Below are 23,110 nucleotides of genomic sequence, written 5' to 3'. Positions count from 1 at the left end.
AATATTACTCAACCTTAAAGAAGAATGAAATGATGGCATTTGCAGGTAAATGAATGGAACTAGAGAATATAATGCTAAGTGAAATAAGCCAATCCTTAAAATCTAAAGACTGAATGTTTTCTCTGATAAGCAGATGCCGACCCATAGTGGGGTGATGGGGATGGGAAGGATGGTAGAATGAGATAAACATTATTACCCTATATACATGTATGAAAAAATTTTTTAATTAATTAATTTAAAAAAAGGGATTGGGGAATGTGGCTCAGTGATTGAGCACCCTTGGTTTTAATCTCTGAAAAAAAAAGTGAAATGCAAAGAATTTTGTCCTGTAGAGATATAACTGATTTCCACCCTATAGACAAAGATGTTTCCAAATATATGGCAAATTCACTTTGGTCTAAAATAAGTAAATAAATAAATAAATAATAAAAAACAGGATTTAGCAGGGCATGGTGTGCACACCTGTAATTTCAGCAACTGGGGAAGCTGAGGCAGAAGGATCACAAGTATGAAGCCAAACTCAGCAACTTAGCAAGGCCCTTAGCAACATAGCAAGACCCTGCCTCAAAAAATATATATATAAAAAAGAGCTGGAGGGCTGGGGAGATAGCTCAGCTGGTAGAGTGCTTGCCTCGCAAGCACAAGGCCCTGAGTTCGATCCCCAGTACCGCAAAAAAAAAAAAAAAAAAAAAAAAAAAAAAGAGCTGGAGATGAAGTTCACTGGTAAAGCTTACCACTGAGCATTCCCCACAAAATAAAAATAATTTAAAAATAAAAGCTGCATACTGGAAACCCTAAAGAAATCACTAAAATGTGAAACAGATTATAGCTAATAGACCAACAACTGGAGGTAAAATGGAATAATTTTAAAACTCTATCCAAAGAAGTTCAAGAATGAAAAAGAAGAAACAGGAAAAAAAAAAATGAAAAAGCAAAATGGTATAATTAAACCCTACCATATCATGAATTACATTAAATGTAAATGTCTTAAATGCACAACTTAAAGGCAGATATCGTCAAGTTGAATGAAAAAAAGCAAGACTTCATTATATGCTGCCTGCAAGAAACTCATTTAAAAAATAGGACACAACCTAAAAGCAAACAGTAGAAATAAAATCCATGCACACACTAGTCAAAAGAATACTAGGGTGAGAATATTAATTTCAGACAAAGTTTATTTCTGAGCAAAGAATATTGCCAAAATTAAAGAGTCACTTAATAAAATAAAGGGGTCAGTTGTTCGAGGACTTCACCATTCCAAAGGCTTATGTATCTGATAACTGAGCTTCAGATGTACAGGAAAAACTGATAGAACTGCAAGGAAAAAATACAAATCCACAGTTATTGTCAGATATTTCAACATTTTTCTCATTTAATAAAACAGGTAGGCAGAAAAGTAGTAGGGATATAGAATACTTTAATACTATGAACCAACTTGACCTAATTGACATTTATCAAATATTTCTCCCAACAATAGAATATAATACTATAATAAAAAGACAGAACCCAATTATTTTTTTAAAATGGGCAAAAGATTTTTAAAAAATTTTTATTTGTTCTTTTTCGTTATAAATGACAGTAGAATATATTTTGACATATTATACATACATGGAGTATGTATAACCATTTTTGTGATTGTACATGATGTGGAGTTACACTGGTCATGTGTTCATATATGAAAATAGGAAAGTTACATCTGATTCATTCTACTGTCTTTCCTATTCCCATTCCCCTGCCTTCCCCCCAATCCAGTCCAATCTGGTGAACCTCCACTGCCCCCGACCCTGCTGCCCACCCTGCCTGTTGTTAGTCAGCATCAGCATATCAGAAAGAACATTTGACCTTTGGTTTCTTAGGATTGGCTTATTTCACTTAGCACAATAGCCTCCAGTTTCATCCATTTACTGGCAAATGCCATAATTTCATTCTTCTTTATGGCTGAGTAATATTCCATTATGCATATGAACCACATTTTTTTTTTTTATCCATTCATCTGTTTTAGAACACCTAGGTTGGTTCCATAGCTTAGCTATTGTGAATTGAGCTGCTATAAATATTGATGTGGTTGCAACACTATAGTATGCTTATTTTAAGTCCTTTGGGTTTATGCTGTGGATTGGGATAACTGGGTCAAATGGTGGTTCCATTCCAAGGTTTCTGAGGTATCTCGATACTGCTTTCCAGAGTGGTTGGGCAAAATATTTAAACAGATACTTCACCAAAGAAGATGTGTAGATGGCAAATAAGTATGTGACAAGATGTTCAGCACTGTTATTCATTAGGAAAATACAAATTAAAACCACAATGGAATACTAACTTATACCCACCAGAATATTAAAACACTAACAGTCCTGAGTATTGGTGAGCATGTGAAACAACATGGAATTCTCATACACTAGTAGTGAAACTTTCAGATAGTACAGTCTCTTTGAAAAACAGAAGTTTCTTTAAAAGTTAAACATAAGCTTATCATATGACCTAGTCATTACATTCTATTACATTACTCTACTCCTGCTATAACAAATTACCACAAACTTGGTGGTTTCAAACAATATAAATTTATTATCTTAGAGTTCTGAAGGTGAGAAATTCAAAATCAGTCTCACTGGGCTATGGTCAAGATGTTGTCAACATCTGGTTCCTTCCAGAGACTTCAGGAGAGAATCAGGTTCCTTACCTTCCAGCTTCCAAAGGGTACCCGAATTCTTTAGCTCATGTCTCATCCTCAGTCTTTAAAGCAAGCAGTATAGAATCTTCTAATCCCTCTTTGTGCTCCATTGTCACTTCACTTTCTTCTGACTCTATTGCTTCCCTCTTACAAGGGTACTTGTGATTACATTGGGCCCTCTGGGTAATCAGAAAAATCTCTCAAGATTCTTAATCACATCTCCAAATAATGTATGTATTTACTAGGTCTAGAAAATAAGCCCTGGACATCTTTGGTAGGCCATTATCCATTCTGGTAAATACTTTTAAGTATTCATTCACTCCAAACGAACAAAAAAGTAAGCAAGTATATATTCACACAAAATTTTTTACACAAATGTTCATAGCAGCCTGGCTTGGTAGTACATGCCTATGATCCCAGTGACTCGGGAGACTGAGACAGGAGGATTCCAAATTCAGAGCAACTAACATACGCGGTAACTTATCCTCAGCAACTTAGGCCTTAAGCTACTTATTGAGACCCTGTCTCAAAATTTTTACAAAAGGACTGAGGATATGGCTCAGTAGTTAAGTACTTCTGGGTTCAATCTCTGATACTAAACAAAGAAAAAAAATAAAAACAAATGTTCATAGCAGCTTTATTTGTAACATTTATAATTTGTCAAACAAGACTATTCATGAGCAAGTGAATGGATAAACAAATTATAGTATTCACATAATATGCTACTCAACAATAAAAAGACATGAAATATATAGTAGCAATATATATGAATTCAAAGTAACCAGACTGGGTAAAAGGAGCCGGATGATAAAAAGTATAAACATTATGATTCCATTTATATAAAAATTCTTGAAAAAATACTAATTTATCTACATTTATTACAAGCAAATCAGTAGCTGACTAGGGACAGAGTGGAAAGGAGAAAGTAAGTTTGCACTACAGAATGTCATACTTTAATGGGTGATGTACATATTTATTATCTGGATTGTTGTGACAGTTTCATGGGTCTATACACAATCCCTTTAATATGTGCAGTTTATTATATGTCAGTTATGACTCAAGAAAGCTGTTGATAAAAACAAAAATGATTGATGCTGCTCAGATTAAATAAAAGTGATTGGGGCATTTTGCTGGAGGTTGAAATTGTGTTAATCTTCATTACTTGGTAAGCAAGTTAGATTTGGTGGGCAGCAGGGTATAGAAGAAATATAACCAAAGTTTCTTCTTTTCCTATTTTCCATTTTTCATTTTCCATAAAGATTGCTGAAACCACCCCAAAAAGGTGCTTGTTGACTTGAGGATCCTCTGACTAGAGAAATTCCTCTTTGCTTTAAAAAATATCTAGGCAATACTTGATGTTCAAAAGTACTTATTCTTATTCAAATTCTCACCTAAAAATTCTCTACCTTTCTCTTTTGGTTATAGATTTCACCACAGTGTATGGAACTTCTAGGTCAGACTACAGCAACATGACACATAGGCCCTTACTTTCAAAACTCCACTGAAAAAGTCAGGTCCAAGAAGGATGTGCTAGGCAGCACACTAATCCAAAATTTCCTATTGTGCACTGATTATATTCTAGGAATTATACAAACTGAGTCTGTTTCCTTTTTTGGACTTCCATGGTAACAAAACTATACATTGTGTTGCTGCCTGATATTGACTGTACTAAGTGGGCTGTAATTGGAAGGGGTATAAAGGAATCAAGAGAAAGAATAAAAATTACGGTAGGGTCATGACCTTCTTAGCCAAAGTCAATGTCCTCTTACTCATTGTAGGAACAGACTGTTTACTTCTGAATAGTTATAGCAGTCTTACCATTAGATGGCAGTCAAAACTAATGCAATGATTCAACTTCCTATCTTGTGTTTAATGATCTGTGTAGGTGCAACTTCTTATTTAGTGGAAATATTTCTGGAAACTTCTGTGAAAATGAAAAGACATTGTAAATGATCCAGCATTATTCTTGGAAACCAGAGTCATTTCACAAGGTAAATAAGTATACTGAAGAGATCAGGTCTTTTTAAAAATACAAAACACTTTCTTAAAAGTTGAAGTATATAAACAGTAAAAAGCAAAGTACCACCAGTTTGAAGTATCATCAGAAAGTGAAGAAACCTGTATAAGCATGACCCAGATAAAGGAAAAAAAACATTACCAACATCTCAGAAGACTCTCTTGTCTCCTTCCCAGTCATTACCCTCCCACTTCTTCCCAGAGATAAACATTATCCTGACTTTTAACATGACAGTTTAGGTTTTCCTGTTCTTAGAAACTTTACAAATGTAATTATGTGTTACATAATCTTTATGTCTGACTTTGAAGAGTTTTTATTTTGTTTATAGGTATATTTCATTCTTTTCCCTTGTGGCTAATGTCTTTATTATATGAATATACCATTTTTTATCCTTTTTGCTATTGAAGAAAATTGAATTGTCTCCAGTATTTATCCATTATGAATAATTGAGGCTACAAACAAATATTAATGTGTTATGCTTGAGTATATGCCTGGGAGAAGAATTTTTGGGTCATAATATGTAATATTGCCAATTCAAAATCATACCAGTTTATACTTATACCAACAGTGTGTGAGAATTTTCATTGTTGTACATATTCTCTATTTATATTGTCAGTCTTTTATATTTTGCCCATTCTGATAGACATAGTATTATTTCAGTGGAGTTTTAATGTGCATTTCTCTGCTATGGACAAATATTAAGACAATATATTTGTTGATTAATATTTTTATATAAATGTTACTTCACAAATTTTTGCCAATTTTCCATCATGTGATCTATTTTATTGTTTTGTAGGCATTCTTTACTTATCCTAGATATTAGTCCTTTTATTGTATTATATATATTGCTAATATATTCTCTGTTCTGGGCTTGTCTTTTCATTCTCTTAAAAGCACTTTTTGATAATTTTAATTCAATCTACTGTATCATTTTTTTCCCTTTATGGTTAATTAGCACTTTTTGTATTCTGTTTAAAAAATCTTCAGGGGCTAGGGATGTAGCTCAGCGGTAGAGCAGTTATCTACCTTGTATAAAACCCTAGGTTCCTTCTCTGGCACACTCAAAAACAACAAAAAAACCCCAAACAAACAAACAATTCTGCCTACACAAAATTCACAAAGTCTAGGAAAATAGATATTCTCATATGGTATGTTCTAGAAGCTTCACTGTATTACCTGTGAAACTGTATTTTTTCACGATTTAATATAAAAATCTACACGGAACTGGATTTTGTGTATCATTATATGAGGTAGGAGTGAAGAATCTTTTTTCTTCTAAGAGAATATCCAGTTGATCCAGCACTAGTTGTTTAAATGACTATGAGCCTGGTGTGATGGCACACACCTATAATCCTAGCAACTCAGGAGACTGAGGCAGGAGGATCGTGAGTTCAAAGCCAGCCTTAGCGATTTAGCAAGGGTTTAAGCAACTTAGCTGAGACCCTGTCTCAAAATAAAAAGACTAAAAGGGCTGTGGATGTAGATCAGTGGTAAAGCACCCCTGGGTTAAATCTCCTGTACCAAACAAACAAACAATATATATATATATCAACAAACAAAACAAACTATATATATATCTATATACCTATATAGATATATATATATATCTCACTCTTAAGCTTGCTACTTTTGTGGACTTTTCAACCATTGATACACAGTTAACTTAACCTGTGCTGATCTTTTGCTGGGAATATTGAAATCATAGTCATTTTGGTCTTTCTGAATTCCATATTAATTTTTAAAGTGTTTCACTTAAACTGCATTTCTGAACAACTTTTAAAGTGATAATAACTGGTGCCGTTTTTATGTGCAATTTAAAAACCTTCCAAGTTTGAGGGCATTTGTTTAAAAAAATGTACAAAACTTTCTGTGCATTTTATAACTCTAAGATAATTAGCTCTTTCCCATTATTTTCCTGTCTTGCAAAAATCTACAATTAAGAATGTTGTTTCATAAATAATTTTCATTTTAAGATTTTTTTAAATCATAATTTAATTCTAGTTTATTGGTATTGAAACCAAATAAGAGTGGGGGGAGGGTTGTAATAGTATTAGAGGTAAAATAATCTGAAAATCAGTCCCAGAAATATGATTTATCTACAATCTATAAGCAAACCTTAAAGATATATAGAGATATATAAATTTTGACTTATTGCTTGAGAATCTTTGATATTAATTTGCTGGATAATAATTGAGTATTTACTCTGTGTTAGGAACAGTCCTGTCCTTCAAAAAGATACACAAGTAAGAGGACTATCTGGACAGTTATCTACTTTTATAGAGCTAAACACCAAGGGCAATAAGAACATAGGAAAGAGCGCCAAGTAGAGGCAGAAGGAAAGGAGAGAAAAGGGAGAACTTCCCCTTTCTTTCTCCTCCCCTCGCACTCCCCCCCATACTGGTGATTAAACACAGGAGTACTTTACACTGGGCTACATCTCCAGTCATTTTTTTTTTATTTAAAATTTTTAAAAATTTCAGACAGGATCTTGCTAAATTGCCGAGGCCTGGATTTGCCATCTACCTGCCTCAGACTCCCAAATTGCTGGGATTACAGGTGTCCACCACTTTGCATAGTGTCACCCAACACTTCTTAGTAGTCATCCCTTGGGAGGTGAATCCCGGAGAACTGTGAGAATTAATCAGATAGAGAGGCATTCTAGGGAAAGAACAAAAGTCACAATTCTGTCATGTCTCTTTTTATTAAAAAAAGTCATCTTAGGAATTTAGGGTGACCATTCTGGATCCTTTTAACCAACAAAATATTTAGGATCATTTAGGGAAATTTAATGTTCTTAAGTGAAATACCCTTAATGATCTCAGAAATTACCCATTTTGGAAACTGAAGAAGGGTGTCCAAGCATCCCAGAATGACTGTCCAAAGAAAAATACCAGCCACAGTTTTCTAGGACTTGGTTCATAGTAGTGTCCAGGGTTGGTTTTATGAATAAATAAAATGTATTATAAAAACTGGTGCAGTCATGTAGTTTATGGCATTCCTTTTCTTTGGTCATAATGGACCAGAAATAGAACACTAAGAAAAGAGAATAAACAGGTACTTTTCCTCATCAGATTGCATGTTTGTCCAGGAAGAAATTCTTCCCTACCAATTTTGCTGAGATGGAGAAGAAGAGGCACTGCTTCTTTAGTTGACTCCAAAGAATGTATCAGATAGTCAGTGCTCTACTAGAATGAGTTTGGGTGTATTTCTCTTTACAGGTTTAATCCTGAAGTAGTGTAGTACTTCTTGGAACACTGACATTTGCTGGGTAATAGGATGAAGTAAATTATGAACAGTTGGTATGTCACTGTGGAGCTGGCTGGGCAAATTCCTTTGATGCCAGAACACTTAAAGTTTCCAGGAATGAAAGTTCATTGTTATTCCTAACCCTACCCACTAGAATTACAGAAAATGTAGGTTATTTAATAGGGCATAAGTAAAGGCTCAATCACCCCTTTGCATAATTCGATGGCGAAAAAATAGGAGTCCATTCTCCTGGGTCTTCAACTTAATCAATGAGCAGTTTCCCATCTCACTGCCAGAGTGGGGATGGTTTGACTGACCCCTTAAGAGTTCATCTACAACCGAAAAAATATATATATATTAAAAAAAAATTCAAAACAAGCTCTCCAGTCTAGCTTGAAGCCTGTCTTTCTTAGGAGATACAGGGGATGGTATGTATGTGTTTATATTTGTGTTTGCTGTTTTTTGGCAAATGGTGCAATGTATGTGACTTTAATGTATAGTCAAAATATACTGTGAATTTAAAAAAAATACAAGCTCCATTCAGTGGTGCACATCTGTAATCCCAGTGACCCAGGAGGCTAAGGTAGGAGGATTGCAAGCTTGAGGCCAGCCTGGACAACTGAGAAAGGCCTTATCTAAATACATACATACATACATACATACATATATAAATAGGACTAGGGATATAGCTGAGTGGTAGAGCGCCCCTGGCTTCAATCCCCAGTACCACAAAGCAAAGCAAAGCAAAGCAAAGCAAAATAAAAAGCAAAACAAAAACAAAACAAAAACAAAACAAGACAAAAAAAAAAAAAATACGAACATGGCCTGTCCAAGGGACATTTAGAAATTCTGACTTCATGAAGGTCTGTAGTGAGGTCTGTGTACTGTTGGGTTCTTCTGTAAATGTAAACTCTTTTTAAATAAATAAAATGTGAATATTATAAGAAAATTTAGTAGTATGAAAGAGTAATAGTGCAAAGTAGGAGTCTTGTCATGTAATGTCCTAGTTCCTCTGTCAAGAGGTAACTACTACTTCCAGTTTCTTATGTGTCCTTCCAGAGGGCATTATAAACATATAGTAAAAAACTCCAACAGAAGTGATAGCATCCTTCATACACTTCTGAACCTTGTTGGGCACAATTCTTTAAAAAGTTCTCCAAGAGATTTTGAAGCAAACTCTGATGAAAGTATACCTCTGTTCCCCAGAAAAAAACTACAAATACACCTATTAAAAATACATCCGATTTCAGGTGTTCACTGACTCCTCAAATTCATGGTGTAAATTCATCTGGTTAAAATTCTCTTATCTAAAGTGTTTAATGTAAGAATATTTAGGGTTGCCAGAAAGAACACAGGATTGCCCATTTAATTTGAATTTTAGACAGACAACAAATAATTTTTTAGTATAGTCATGTGCCACGTAATAATGTTTCAGACAATGACAGGCTGCATATACCATGGTGGTCCTAAAAGATTATATTAGTTAGTGAGGTTATAAACGTGTAAGAACCTTCACAAAATGACTAAACTGTCAAATGATGTATTTCTCAGAATGTATCCCCAACCTTGACACGACTGTGCAAGTCTGTCCCATGCAATATTTATAATATCCGAAATTCAAATTTAAGCGGGAGTCTTATATTTTTTACTTGCTAAATCTGAGAACCCTATGGAATATTTTGCTTCATTGGGAGTTATTTTAATTAATATTCCCTAGAATGCTCTGTACTAGAGATGACCTAGGTTATAAATTGGACCAAGTCATTCAGGTAAAAAGCTAAATACTTGAAGTTTATCAGAAATTATATGTTTGTTGTCTTGTTTCTAAATGAGTGGCTTTAATTTGCTGTGTTTTATCTCATGGAATAAAACTATATTGTTACAGTAAAGTGGTCATTGAAATAGCACCTTGAATTTACAATTAACATAAATAGACTGCCTTATTTTCAAAGAACTTAAAATATCTACAATCTGAGCTACTTTGATTTTTTTAAAATGAGCATTAAATTCTTAGTTAATCTCTCTGGTGAGGGCTGTAATCCCAGTGACTCTGGTGGCTGAGGTGGGAGGATTACAATGTGAGGCCAGCTTCAGCTCTTTAGCAAGACTCTTGGCAACTTAGTAAGACCCTGTCTCAATATAAAAAATAAAAAAGACTAGGGATGGAACTCAGTGGTGGCATAACCCTGAATTCAATCCTTAGTATATTAAAAAAAAAAAACAAAAAAAAAAAACAAAAAAACTTAGCTATCTGAATTGGAGGTATAGCTCAGTGGTAGAATGTTTGTCTCATCTGTGCAACTCAGTCCCTGTATACCCAGGATGGGGGCATGGAGTCAAAGGAGATTTTCCTCTGGCCCTAAGATTTATTGTTGTTTTTTCTGTTGGATTTTAGACTTGCTTAGGATGTGTTAATCTTTTCATTTCATGTGTTGCTTCCTTTTGGAATGGGAATGTCTATCTTATGTCTGTCCTTCCATTTTATTTTGGAAGCACATAATTGTTTTGAATTCACAGGCTCACAGCTGGAGGGGAATTTTTCTCTAGATAAAGCATACTTTAAGTCTCACTCATATCTGATTTAGATCAGACTATGGACTTTTGAGTTGATGTTAGAATGAGGTAAGACTTTTGTGGCTATTGGGATGGAATGCATGTATTTTGCATGTTAGAGGGATATGAATTTGGGGGACCAGGAGCATACTGCTGTGGTTTAAATGCTTCAAAGTTCTTGTGTTGGAAACTTAATATTCAATGTAGCAGTGTTGAGAGGGAACCAACCCTTAGAAGAGGTGATTAGTAATGAAGGCCCATCCCTATGAATAGATTAATGTTGTTATTGTGGGAGTAGGATTGTTGTAGCCTGAGTGGGTTTATTATAAAAGTGAGTTGGGCCCCTTCTTGCTCTCTTGCACTTCCTGCCCTTCTGTTTTCCTCCATGGGTTGATGTAGCACAAAGATTTTCGCCAGATGCTGGCCCCTTGACCTTGGACTTCCCAGCCTCCAACACTGTAAGAAAATAGTTTTTTTGTTGTTGTAGTTGTTCGCTATAATCTATCCAGTCTGTGGTATTTTGATATAGCAACCCAAAATAGACTGAGACAGTAGCTGAGGCACATTTTCATTTCCTTCACTAGTCGATGTAGCATTTAAACAGTGGTATGCTAATGTCTTACAATCAGTTCTCCAAAGGAAGAAACAGCCCTGATTTGTAGTGTTTAGCAATTACCATGGTGTAAATTCTCCTACCATGACTGACTGATATGAAGCCAACATTTTCAACAACCTGTTTGCAAAATTCCTGAAAATTTAACAATTGGCTCTTGTGACTGTACAAGCCATTTCATTTCTGGGTTTACAGGATGCACTTGACTGGATTTCATAAATACCATAAGCCTGAAATAGAGAACCATGTGTTCTCTTTGTTAATTGATGCACATATCTGGAAATTTGTCAATATAGGTGAACCTCCTCAACAAACAAACAAAACCAACAAGAAAAAAACAGGAAAACTTTAAAAATTTAATTAGTAGAAATTTTGAATGGGTTTCAGTTTTGTTCTACTTGGTTTCCTACTTTGAAGGAAATTTAATCTAAACAAACACTTAAATGTGTAAAACATTGCAGAACTATGCAATTTTTAAAACATTAAAATATTTTAGACAGTGGAAAATAACGAATTATCATAGAAAAGTAGAAGTTAGTTACTTCTTTAACTAGATTGACACCATTTGATTTGTATAGAATTTTCTTTTTCTTTTGGCCAAGTTTCATTAAAGCAATTACATGAAACTCTTTGACTAGATTCAATAATGGAGAGTAGAATCCCAAAAGACACAGTATCTCTCTCCCTCCTATCCTCTCTCTTTCTTTCTCTCTTTCTCTGCCTTCTTTCTTTTTCTCTAGTGAGCCACCTTAAACTATGTCCTTGACGTTTGAATTTCTTCCAATTCTGGGTTAGGAAAACTGGCAGTACAGAAAGTAGTGATGACTATTAACTAGCCAGTGCTATTCTTTATTTAGCTGGCAAGGAGTCAGTATGCTAGCATGATTCCATTTCTTTGGTGCTTTATTTGCAGCATTAAAATGGAGATGTCAAGTATATGGTCCTTGATATTCTTCTTAACATAGTTTTAGCTTGATTTTCTTGCCTAGCTACTTAGATAATTTTATTTGGGGACACTGCCTCTATAGTTTTACTTTGAAGACATAGTCTTAATATATTTAAATGAGAAAAAAGTGAGTTGCTATTGTTCATGCTAGAGATTGTTGCCTTTGGGTAGTGGAAATTCTATATTCTTGGTAGCTATTCATGGATCCGACATTGATACATACATGCTAAGAAAATCTTCCTATACTCCAGATATTAAGTTGATATATAGCTTTATTTTTTCCTTGTAACCAAGGGATTGACTTATGGTTGGAGGTTGATGTATTTAGGTCAGTAAATTATTCAAAGAACTATGCTTTACATCCTGACTTTAAAAAGAATTCATGCAGGGAAGTTTGAAACTGAAAGTGGCATTAGCTAAATGTTTATAACAAGAAATTGTGAGAGGACAATTATTATGTATTAATTAAAAATAAAACTTGATCTAGGTATGGTGGCAAAGGCCTGTAATCCCAGTGTGTTCAGAGGCTGAGATAGGACGACCGCAAGTTTGAGGTCAGTCTCAGCAATTTAGCGAGACTCTTGTCTCAAAAAAATGTGGGTATATGGCTCAGTGGTTGAGTATCCCTGGGTTCAGTCCCCTGTACAAAATAAATAAGTAAATAAATAAATAAAAACTTGAAACATCCAATCAGGAAAAAAAATTATAAAAGGGATTTACATTTGAATTACTATGTGATAAGATATGCAAAAAAGGTAACCCTTCAATGGTTTATTATTAACCAGATTCAACCTAAGTTTTCAGAGAAAATGCATCAATAAAAGTATTGTCATCATGTAATTTAAATTGTTAATGAGTGATGGCAATGTAAACCCTTTTGAGTTGTGGAAAAAGTAGAATAATTATTCCCTTACTCCTTAGCATTGATTACCTTATAAAATATGTAATATGAAATAGAAACTATGTGGTAATTGATTGCCAAGAAGTCAAATTACAAAAAACCATACAATTGGTTTCACAGATTTTGGTATAATGTTTCAAGTTATGATATGGGGGTATAAATTAATGTTTTTCTGTTATACCAAAGAGATATTTCCTTCAAGATTTGAGTGATAGGCTGGGCACAGTGGTGCACACCTGTAATCCCAACAATTCTGGAGGCTGAGGCAGGAGGATCCCAAGTTCGAGGTCAGCCTGGGCAACTTAGCCAGACCCTGTCTCAAAATAAAAAATAAAAAGGACTGGGGATGTAGCTCAGTGGTAAAATGCTCCAGATTCAAACCACAGAACCAGAACAAGAATACAAAACAAGATTTGAGTTATGTTACCTTTTTAAGAGATAAAAATGATGTGTTTGAATTGCTTACAAAATGCCTTACTAAGGGTTCATAAAGAATAAATCATATATAAAAATAATTTAATATCCAAATAATTCTGATTATGTAAAAACTCAGTCTTATAAATTGCCATGCTGATAATATATATTTGTGTATTTGACTATGTGCATAAAACAACCCTGCATGTCTGTCAACTAAAATGCCTAGTTTCAGAAATTTGTTATAAAAAGGAATACTTTGAAATCTGATTAATCTTTCTTTCTTTCTTTTTTTTTTTTTGTAACAAAATATAACACTAAATAGAACACTGCATTGTGAGAGTTTTCTTTTTTCTTCTGCTGTGCCAGGGATTGAACCCTGTGGCCTTGAGCATGCTAGACAAGTGCCCTATCACGCAGCTATACCCCGAACCCTAGTTTTCACTTTTTAATCATTTTGCTTGAAAACATTGAAGTAAATAGTGATTTTAATATGAAACAATTCTACAAGTTACAAATAATTGTTTAGGTGATTATCAATGTAAGGTGGTCATATAAATTATGCCTAAAATTTCATAGTAATGGAGAATGAAAATTGTAAATATTTGATTATTAAGTGATGCCCACAAACCTAGTTTTTTTTGAAGAGAAATGAATTATTTTAAGTGTGGAATTCTGTTTAGAAAATTTGGAAGAAGAAAAATGCTCATCCTGGAGGTAAGACTTTGTATTCTGTTGGCGCATTATATAGACTGCATGATTAGGGATAATATTTAATGTGAATGAGAGATTATTTTACTTTTTTAAAGTGAAAACACTAGGGGGTGGGGTTGTAGCTCAGTGGTAGAACACTTGCTTCCCATGCATGGGGCACTGGGTTCCAGCCTCAGCACCACATAAATAAACTAAATAATAAAAATGTGTCCATCTACAACTAAAAATTAAAAAAAAAAAAGGGAAAACACTTAATTTTGGTTTAAATAATGGTCCCCATGTCTTAACTTTAATGATAGTATTTAGATACAATACATCTTAGAATTGGAATGATTCTAAATAATGAGACATTTGTTTGATAAATATATTATTCATTACTAATTAGTGTTACTTGTGAATACTAAATACATTTAAAGATATCTAGGGAGCGAGAGGAAGAGAGATGAGAGGTAGTTAGCAGTATGAGGTGATATAAATAACCTCATACTGAAGAAATTCTATTTGAAATAGAGACAGTATAGAAAAGTGTTAGAGTGTTGTTCAATGTTTCAGAGACTTCCATGGCATGGAACAACTAAGCATTTCACATGAAATTTGTATGTTCAAGCTACCTCAGAGAAGGGCAGCATACTATTTAGCAAAAGTAGAGGTTGGAGTATTCCGAACTATTTAGCAAGAGCAGAGGTTGTGCCTCAACCCTGAGGGAGTGCAAGGACAAGGATTAAAGCAGAAGAATCTGGCTTACCTGTGCAGGCCATGTCCCCGAGGAGTTTCAAATGCTGACACAACCTGTTGGGAGGACACTGAGCTGTCATTACTCACTTAGGAGTACTCTACTAGTTGACTGGATTGAAATGTGTTTTAGGAGACAACCAATTAATACTAAAGCATATGTTAGAGAATTGCTAAGCATACTGTACTTGATATCTAGAAGCACCAGCCAAACTGCTGACTGCCTAATTATGGAGTTAAGCTGGGAAGCAAGTCTATAGAGGAAAAAAAGTGATGGACCTGTCTTCAAGGTTTGTATATTCTGAAATAGATGATATTTGAAGTTCTGAATAGGTTGTTTGCACTTCCAGGGAAGACACCTGGCTCAACACACGTAACCCTCACCCACAGGTTCCCATCCTAGAAATCAGGGAAGCTTGATTTCTCATCTTCTGCTGGTGACAGCTGGGCCACCTGCATATTAGATAGGAGTCCACCTCTACTATTTCATGCCATGGCAACTTCCCCAAATAATTTCAGGACGATTTGCCCCCTTTTATGATTTCCTGAAATAACTTACAGTATAATCATAATACTTTATTAAAAAGAGAATCGGAGGCAGGTTGTATTCACATTTGACGTTCAATCTACACATTTCAATGATTCCCAAGAATCCTAAGGTCGAAGCACCAGGACTGAACCCTAACCAACACGAATTTTAATTAACACCCCCAGCCCCGCACTCAATCTAAACCCAAGGATATGGATGAGGTTTCTTGTCAGGGTTCTCCGAAGTCAAGGAGACCAGAGGCAGGAAAAACGGGTGTCTGGAGTTGCCTCAGTTAAGGGGGCCCAGGGCAGAGAAGGGGCAGTGGGCGTCTTTTCCTTCTCTCCACTTCCATCTTGGAGGCAGGGATCCGAGAGGCCGCAACAGTGGGGCCGTCTGCCTAGCAAGGGACCCACAGAACAGCCCTCGTGCGTGAGAGGCGCGGGTGGGGAAGACGCCCTCGAGGGGACCCCGCGGGTCCCATCCAGGAGAGCGCGGGTCCGCCCCGATCCCAGGGTGCACCGCGCCCCGCCCCCTCCCGCTCCACGTCCCGCCTTCCCTGGGCCCGCGTCCCCTCCCTCCCGACTCCGGGAGGCGGGGACGCGGCGGCGGCTTCTCCAGTCGTGTCTTTCTCACTCACTGGGGAACCCGGCGGTGGCGGCACCTTTCGAGCAAAAGCGTTGAGACGCAAGAGCCTGCCGGCTAGCCAGAGAAAGAAGTCGGACAGACCGACTGCGAAGCCGACGAACCTACGGACAGTGGGGCAGTCAGACGGTCCGACTCGCCTTAAGTTCCGCCATGAGCTGGGGCACGGAGCTGTGGGTGAGTGCGAAAGAGGGGCGCCCCGCACGATTCCCCTGCTCCCTGGAGGCGCGGGCTGGCGGGCACCGTTGACCGTCGGCGGCGAGAGCGCGTCAGGCGGTCCCCGCTTTGGCGCTGGCGGATGGTAGGGGTCCCGCTCCTCTTTGTGTGCGAAGCTTTCTTCCCTCCTCTGTTGGGGGTCGAGGGGGCGGCCAGACCACTCTCGCGCCTCCGCCGCCGCGCAGGGGCAGCGCCTTGGACGACCCGGCAGAGGCCCGCAGGCTCCCGCGTCCGCCGCGATCCTCTTGCGTCCTTTCTCCCTTCTCCGCCTTCACTTTCGGACGCTTGGCTCTGCGCCGGCCGCTCTCCTCTCCCTTTGTATCTCCCCGCCTGGAGGCGGGGGAGGGGGCCCATTGTCCTGAAGGGGCGCAGCTCACGGACGGGGAGGGCGTCCTCTGCGACCCCCCGCCGGGGCTAGTGACTGCGGGGCTGGGGCGGCGCCCGGCGGGGCGGCGCCGCCCAAGCCCCAGGTAGGGGGAGCTGGGCGGCTTTGTTCCGAGCCCGGCCTCCGGGCAGCCAGGCCCAGCCCACACACCCATTTCCCTCTCCCTGCCTAGGTCCTCCCGACGGGCGTACCTCCAGGGGACTCCGACTGAGCTACCCCAGCTTCAGCGTTTGGGCTGCAGGATTGGCTTTTGTGACCTGAATTAGATTGAGTGATCCTCGGGAAAGCTAATTTTACCAAAAGGAGCGCGCGGCTACCGGATTGCTTTATTTCCCTGCTGTTCTTTATTCTCTCTCGTCCTCTCCTTTTCTTTCTCTTTCCTCCTTCCCTTTCTTGGGCGCTGGAGGCCCCAGACAATACCCGGTGTATGGCCAAGGTGCGGGTGGAGGGTAATAGGTCGGAGAATTTGTTCCCGACGCCGCCAGGGGAGGGTGGAGGTGTGGAGGGCAGTGATTTCTCAGGTACGGCAGGGGAAACCAGCAGCGTGGGGGCGCTGTCTCGTGAGCCGCCCGGCCTCGGCCACGCCCCTTTTTAATCCCACCTGTACATATTTTCCGTGCCTTTTGTTTGCGAGAGTCTCGTGAAGTCACTGCAGGGAAAGGGGAGAAATAACTTTAGAGTATGTGTGTGAACGGTTAGGATGGGAGTGAAAGCAAATCCGATTAATTGAAGAACAAGATGTTTTATTTTTCACGTCTTGCAGCTTGGGAATTTTTGAACTGAAAGAGACTTTAGAACGCATCTAGTTAACCCCTACTTAGCGAGCCCAGGAATCTCCTGTAAGCTTCTGAACTAGTGCCTGCCCAGTCTGTAAACACCACTCAAGAGAAAAATACCACAGGAACCTATTACGTTTCTGAGATAACATTAATTGTTCTAATAAGGGGGAGGAGTTTATGTAAATGATTATGTAAAATTCAACTCTTTTACATTGATTAGAATCTCAGGCTTTATTAACCCTTTTTACTTTGTACATTCTGATTGATTATAATGTCATTAAAAAACATAAGATATAATTTTGTTTCCCATTTCAGAATTAGAGGATTCCACCCTCTCTGCCCCACTTACTGGAAATTGAACCCAGGGGCGCTTGGCCACTGAGCTACATCCCCAGTCCTTTTGGTTTTCCATTTTGAGATAGAGTCTCACTAACTTGTCAAGGCTGGCCTGGAATTTGCGATTATCCTGTCTCATCCTCCCAAGTCGTGATCACCCTATGATATTTTTATTTTTACGTTTTTTTTTTAAACCGGGAATTGAACCCAGGAACGCTTAACCCCTGAGCCACATCCCCAGCACCTTTTACTTTCTATTTTGAGACAGGATCTCAGTAAGTTGCTGAACCTGGTATAGAAGTTGTCCTTCTGCCTCAGCCTCCTGAGTTGCTGGAATTACAGCCATCATGCCTGGCTCAGTGTCATTTTTTCAAAGATCATGAAAGTGCTGTAGGAATTTCGTTTTGTTTAAATAATAAAGCAATTTTTGTGTGTGGTATGCAGGAAGTATAGTGTATGTACAGTGATATTTATTACAAAGACTTAAAATATTGACTCTACCCTGACCAAATTTAGTCATTTTGAGGTGATATTTGAAATGCTTGGCACCAGAACAGAAATATCCATTCTTTTTTTTTTTTTAAAAAGAGTTTGGAATACTTGCATTTACTTAATGAGATATCTTTGGAAATCTAAACACAAAATTCATTTGTTTCATATACACCTTATACACATAGCCTGAAGATAATTTTATACAGTATTTTTATTGTGCCTGTGTTTTGACTGTCCATTTGGGCCAGCATGTTGGCAAAAAATTTGGGATTTCAGTTTTTTGAATTAGGAGTTCTCAACCTGTACTACTTTTGTTACTCCAATATAGTAACCTACATTGTTATCACTATCTTGAATGTCCTCTCTTGACCAATTCCTATCAACTCCCTCCCTCCAGCCTACATTTTCTGGGTGTATTTTCTTTATTATGGGACTACCAGATTATATTATTATTTTTTGAAACAGGTCTTGCCGCGTTGCCCAGGATGTGTTTTTTTTTGGTTTTGTTTTGTTTTTGTTTTTGGTACTGGGGATTGAACTCAACCACTGGGCCACATCCCCATCCCTATTTTGTATTTTATTTAGAGACAGGGTCTCGAGTTGTTTAGTGTCTCACCATTGCTGAGGCTGGCTTTGAATTTGCTACCTGCCTCAACCCCCCAAGCTGCTGGGATTACAGGGGTGCGCCACTATGTCTGGCACAGAGTGGTTTTGAACTAGGTGCTGCCCTAGCTTATTACTTGTGTATTCAAAGCTTAAGAAATAGTCATAGGATAAATATTTTGTCTTTTTTTTTTTTTTTTTTTTTTTTGGTGCTGGGGATTGATCCCCCAGTGCTTTACCATTGAGCTATGTCACCAGCCCTTTTTACTTTTTTAATTTTTTAAAAAAATTTTTTTGCTGAGACAGGGTCTCACTAATTTGCTTAGGGCCTTGCTAAGTTGCTGAGGTTGGCCTCAATTTTGTGATCCACCTGCTTCAGCATTCTGAGTGCCTGGGATTACAGGCATGAGACAGTGTGCCTGGCAATATTTGTTTGTATCTTACTTTCCTTTCTGTTGGGTTAAAAAAAATTGTCCTGTTCAGCATTGTATTACAGATAGTATTGGTATCAATGAAGGAGGGTGAGAGTTATCTAGGCACCTGTTGTATATCTCCATTCCATTCTGACAAAATTAAGGTGGAATTGGAGAGCTGCCTCTAACAGATGTTTCTTTTTCTTTGCTACTTCGGGTGCTGCTCTTTTCCACTCCCCTTCCCTGCCTTTTTGTTTTCTTTTTTTCTTTCTTTTTTTTTTTTTTTTTTTTTTTTGGTGCTGGAGATCAAACCCAGGAACTTGTGCTTGCGATGCAGGCACTCTACTGACTGAGCTATCTCCCCAGCCCCACTATTCTTTTCTTTTCTTTTCTTCTTCTTCTTTTTTTTTTTTGTGGTATTGGGGATTAAACCCAGGGGTGCTTAACCACTGAGCCACATCCCCAGCCCTTTTTTAATGTTTTATTTAGAGACAGGGTCTTGCTGAGTTGTTAAGTGCCTTGCTAAGTTGCTGAGGCTAGCTTTGAATTCATGATCCTCCTGCCTCAGCCTCCTGAGCTGCTGGGATTACAGGTGTGTGCCACCGCGCCCGACTGCCTTTTTCTTAAGATACTTGCTCTCTTTTCACCTTTTTCCAATCTATAAAATGTGTTTGGCTGAAAACTTAACAAAAAACAAAAATTTTTTTCTACCTGTTTTTTTCTGTTATCAACCCTTGTTTATAGATAGAAACCATGGTAAGAGAATAGTAATGGCTTATCACCAGGTATCTTCTCTATCAGTAAATGGTATCTAATAATCTTTAATCTTTAAACATCTTCAGCTTAAGAGCAAAAAAAGATACTTTGGGGAGAATATAATCATACCTACAGCATATTAACTGGTAGAAAAAATACATTAAAGCTTTGTTTTATAGGATACAAAAATCACCTTATATTTTAGTTCAACCGTGTATATCTAACATACCACAAAATATAAAAAAAGCCAATGCTTGGTCATTCAACACGTGTATTTCTTGCTTACCATAGCCTATGCACTAAGCTAGGCTTTCTGGGGGGGAATGATAAAAGATCAATTGGTTAACAGCATGAGCCTCTAATAACATATATAGTGAAATAAGACTTTAGAAGTAACCTGAAGCAAGTAAAGAGTGAGAAATGGAATTTAAAACTGTGAAATATTACTCCATTTTTGTAGGGAACTCTTAGGAAGGCTGTATCATTTCACCTGGGTTTTGAAATGAGGAGGGTTTTTACATGTGGGAGTTCCTGAGAAGTTCCTAGAGGGCAGAGATCATGTATTATTCATTGCTTATTCATTGTCTGATTCATTGCTTTCTCCGGCTATCAGCATACTGCCTGGCATAGAGCCTAACATTGGGAGGATTTTCAGTTGGCTGCACTGACCTTAGTGTGGTGGTTAGATTTGACTTGAATTTAAGGGTAGAATGCCTGAAAAGTGATGAAGGGTTGATTGGGACCAGGCAAAGAGATTGGTCTGGCTGAATGCTTGTCTCATGAACTGTGTGTGTGTGTGTGTAACTAGGTATTAATGTATAATTAACCAAATTTTCAGATCTTTTAGACCATTTAAAAATCCACAGAAAGAAATCTTAGTTTGTGTTAGTAGGAGGGATTACCTCTTTCTTCTAATTTCTTTGGAAGGGGAATTCCTCTAGGTTTTAGAAGATGAAAGCTGTATTGATATTATCACTCCTGCAAAAATACTTGAAGTATGTTGGTTCTTTTAATAATATGATATTGGTTCTGAAATCAGTTGTATTTTTTTTACTTACATTATTACTGCAACTTGTTTGTACTGTCTTCCCCCCTTATCTGTGACTTACTCTTTTTACTTTTACATCAAGTTAGTTACTAGAGTTTTTTCTGAAGATAAGGGAAAATATAGTATTGGGAAAATATAGTAAGTTTTGATGCCCCCATTTCAACTTTAACTATTAGTTTTATGAGCTTATTTATGCAGAGTTTTCTCATGTAACAAAATTTTAAAGTACTTAAGAAGTCATTTGATAGAATGAAAAATGCTTTAAAAGCAGCTGGCTATTGGGGCTATGGATAAGGTAATATTGTCATCTGTGCCTTTCATTGTTTTTCTTTTTTTCCTAAAATAAGTTGTGGTAAAATCTTTGATTGCTTTTGCAAAATTTTCATTGACTAGTGCTTTGAAACTTTTACAGCATAAGGGATGCTGTTAGGTGTTTTAAGATAATATCTGACTTCTTTGTTAATGTGGGATTCAGCACTTAGACTTTGTATGGAACCCAAGAGAAGAATAAGGAGAAAATTTTTATCATAAAATATCCCTATTGAATCCAAATTAGTTATTAGTATTTGCTGTTTAGAGGCAATTTTTCTTTGAGTTCTTGATAGAAAACTAATTAGCAGATTTAAAGAATCTCATGAGGGATGTGAAATAGTATTCTATACTTGTTATAGTTTGAAAAGCATAAATGTGTAGAGGCAGATTTTCCTATTTTTGGCGCACTATTATTTTGCTGTTTTTAGGAGTAAATGTTATTTGTTGTGTTTTGGCTGTGTCCCTACTATATACTCAATTTTCAGGAAAGGAATTGGCATTCAGTAAGCTCTCAAATATTTGTTGACTCAGTGGACGAGTTCAATGGATTTTTATACTTTATATTCAAATTATGTTTTGAATATTGAGGTGGTTTAGTTTTTTTCCCTCAAGGTGTACTCAGTTGGTCCTCTGTGGGTTCTACACATGCAGATTCAACCAACCCTGGATTGAAAATATTCAGGAAAAAAGATTACACCTTATACAGGATGTATACAAAGTTTTTCTTGTCATTGTTCCTGAAACAATTCAGTACAATAGCTATTTACATAGCACTTACATTGTATTAGGTATTAATAATTCAGAGATTTAAAATTTTTTGGAAAATGTGCAAGAGGACATGCATAGGTTACATGCAAATACTAGGGCATTTTATATGAGGGATTTGAACATCTTCAGATAGTATCTGTGGGATGTTCTACAGCCAGTCTTCTGTGGATTCTGAAAGAGGACTGTACCTTTCATGTCTTTGTGTGACATTAGGTGTCCTTTTTGTAATTTGGAAATACAACTAGTGACTTTTCATATGAAAAAATTCTCATTTGTTTTCTCATTTGTTTGTCTGGCATTCTCATTTCTTTTATTTGATTATAATTGATTGTCTTAAGTGATAGCATTTTTTTTTTTTTTTTGCGGTACTGGGGATCGAACTCAGGGCCTTGTGCTTGTGAGGCAAGCACTCTACCAGCTGAGCTATCTCCCCAGCCCATGATAGCATATTTTATGGCCTTCTAGATTCTAAAATTGTAACAGTGAACACCCAATTTGTTACATGCTTTGACTATTGATGAATGGTCATATATGTAAGCAGGTCAGTGTAAATTGTTTGAGGCTATTAATAAATTGATAAAAATTGATTTTCAGAGAATAAAATGTTAAGGTGACTAAGATTTTTGGTAAATGTGAATGGTAGGGGATTTTTTTCTAGTATAAATTATAAAAGTCAAAATCATTGAAATAGAATAGCTGTCATAAATAGCTTTTTTAAAAAATAAACAACTACAGAAACTGTTGCTTTTGAATCAACCTTCTGGACCAACCTAGATTATAAACTAAATTAACATTTTTGTACTATTTGCCAAGGCTGAATATAATTAATATTAGTTATATTTTTTATCTGGAATTTTCTTTATTTCACCTTCATTTTTAAAGTTTCATTAAGGTGTAACATTCATAAAATATGCAAATCTAGTATGTACAGCTTAAGGATTTTTTTCCCCTTCTCTAAGCCCTTTTATGTATTTATTTCTTTTTTCTTTCTTTCTTTTTTTTTTTTTTACTCTTAGTACACATCAGT

The 23,110-nt window shown here is 37.0% G+C and overlaps 1 protein-coding gene and 1 long non-coding RNA gene across 5 annotated transcripts in view; one reads left to right on the top strand and one right to left on the bottom strand.

Moving 5' to 3' along the window:
* Window positions 1-1,162: 1,162 nt before the first annotated feature.
* LOC124981175 (uncharacterized) lies at window positions 1,163-16,213 on the bottom strand. Of its 2 annotated transcripts, XR_007107933.1 has the most exons (6): window positions 15,364-16,109; window positions 15,084-15,257; window positions 14,818-14,861; window positions 4,487-4,592; window positions 2,678-2,847; window positions 1,163-1,314 (listed from the first exon to the last, which is right to left on the bottom strand). It is a non-coding gene; the product is annotated as an uncharacterized LOC124981175 (long non-coding RNA). The 2 variants fall into 2 exon arrangements; XR_007107934.1 differs by lacking the exon at window positions 15,084-15,257 and having other exon boundaries at window positions 16,080-16,213.
* Window positions 15,890-23,110, top strand: part of Fnbp1l (formin binding protein 1 like) — a 120,910-nt gene continuing 113,689 nt past the window's right edge. For 2 of the 3 annotated variants that reach the window (XM_047547345.1, XM_047547342.1), the window contains exon 1: window positions 15,893-16,152. In XM_047547345.1, coding sequence (XP_047403301.1) covers window positions 16,129-16,152 — 24 coding nt within the window. In that variant the 5' untranslated portion in view covers window positions 15,893-16,128. Of the gene's footprint in view, window positions 16,153-23,110 lie in introns of all 3 variants that reach the window. The other variant, XM_047547348.1, reaches the window with a different exon arrangement.

The sequence above is a fragment of the Sciurus carolinensis genome, chromosome 1, assembly GCF_902686445.1.
Source record: "Sciurus carolinensis chromosome 1, mSciCar1.2, whole genome shotgun sequence".
NCBI classification, from domain to species: Eukaryota; Metazoa; Chordata; class Mammalia; order Rodentia; family Sciuridae; genus Sciurus; species Sciurus carolinensis.
Note: the sequence above shows the minus strand (reverse complement) of the source record. Positions and strands in the feature narration are given on the sequence as shown.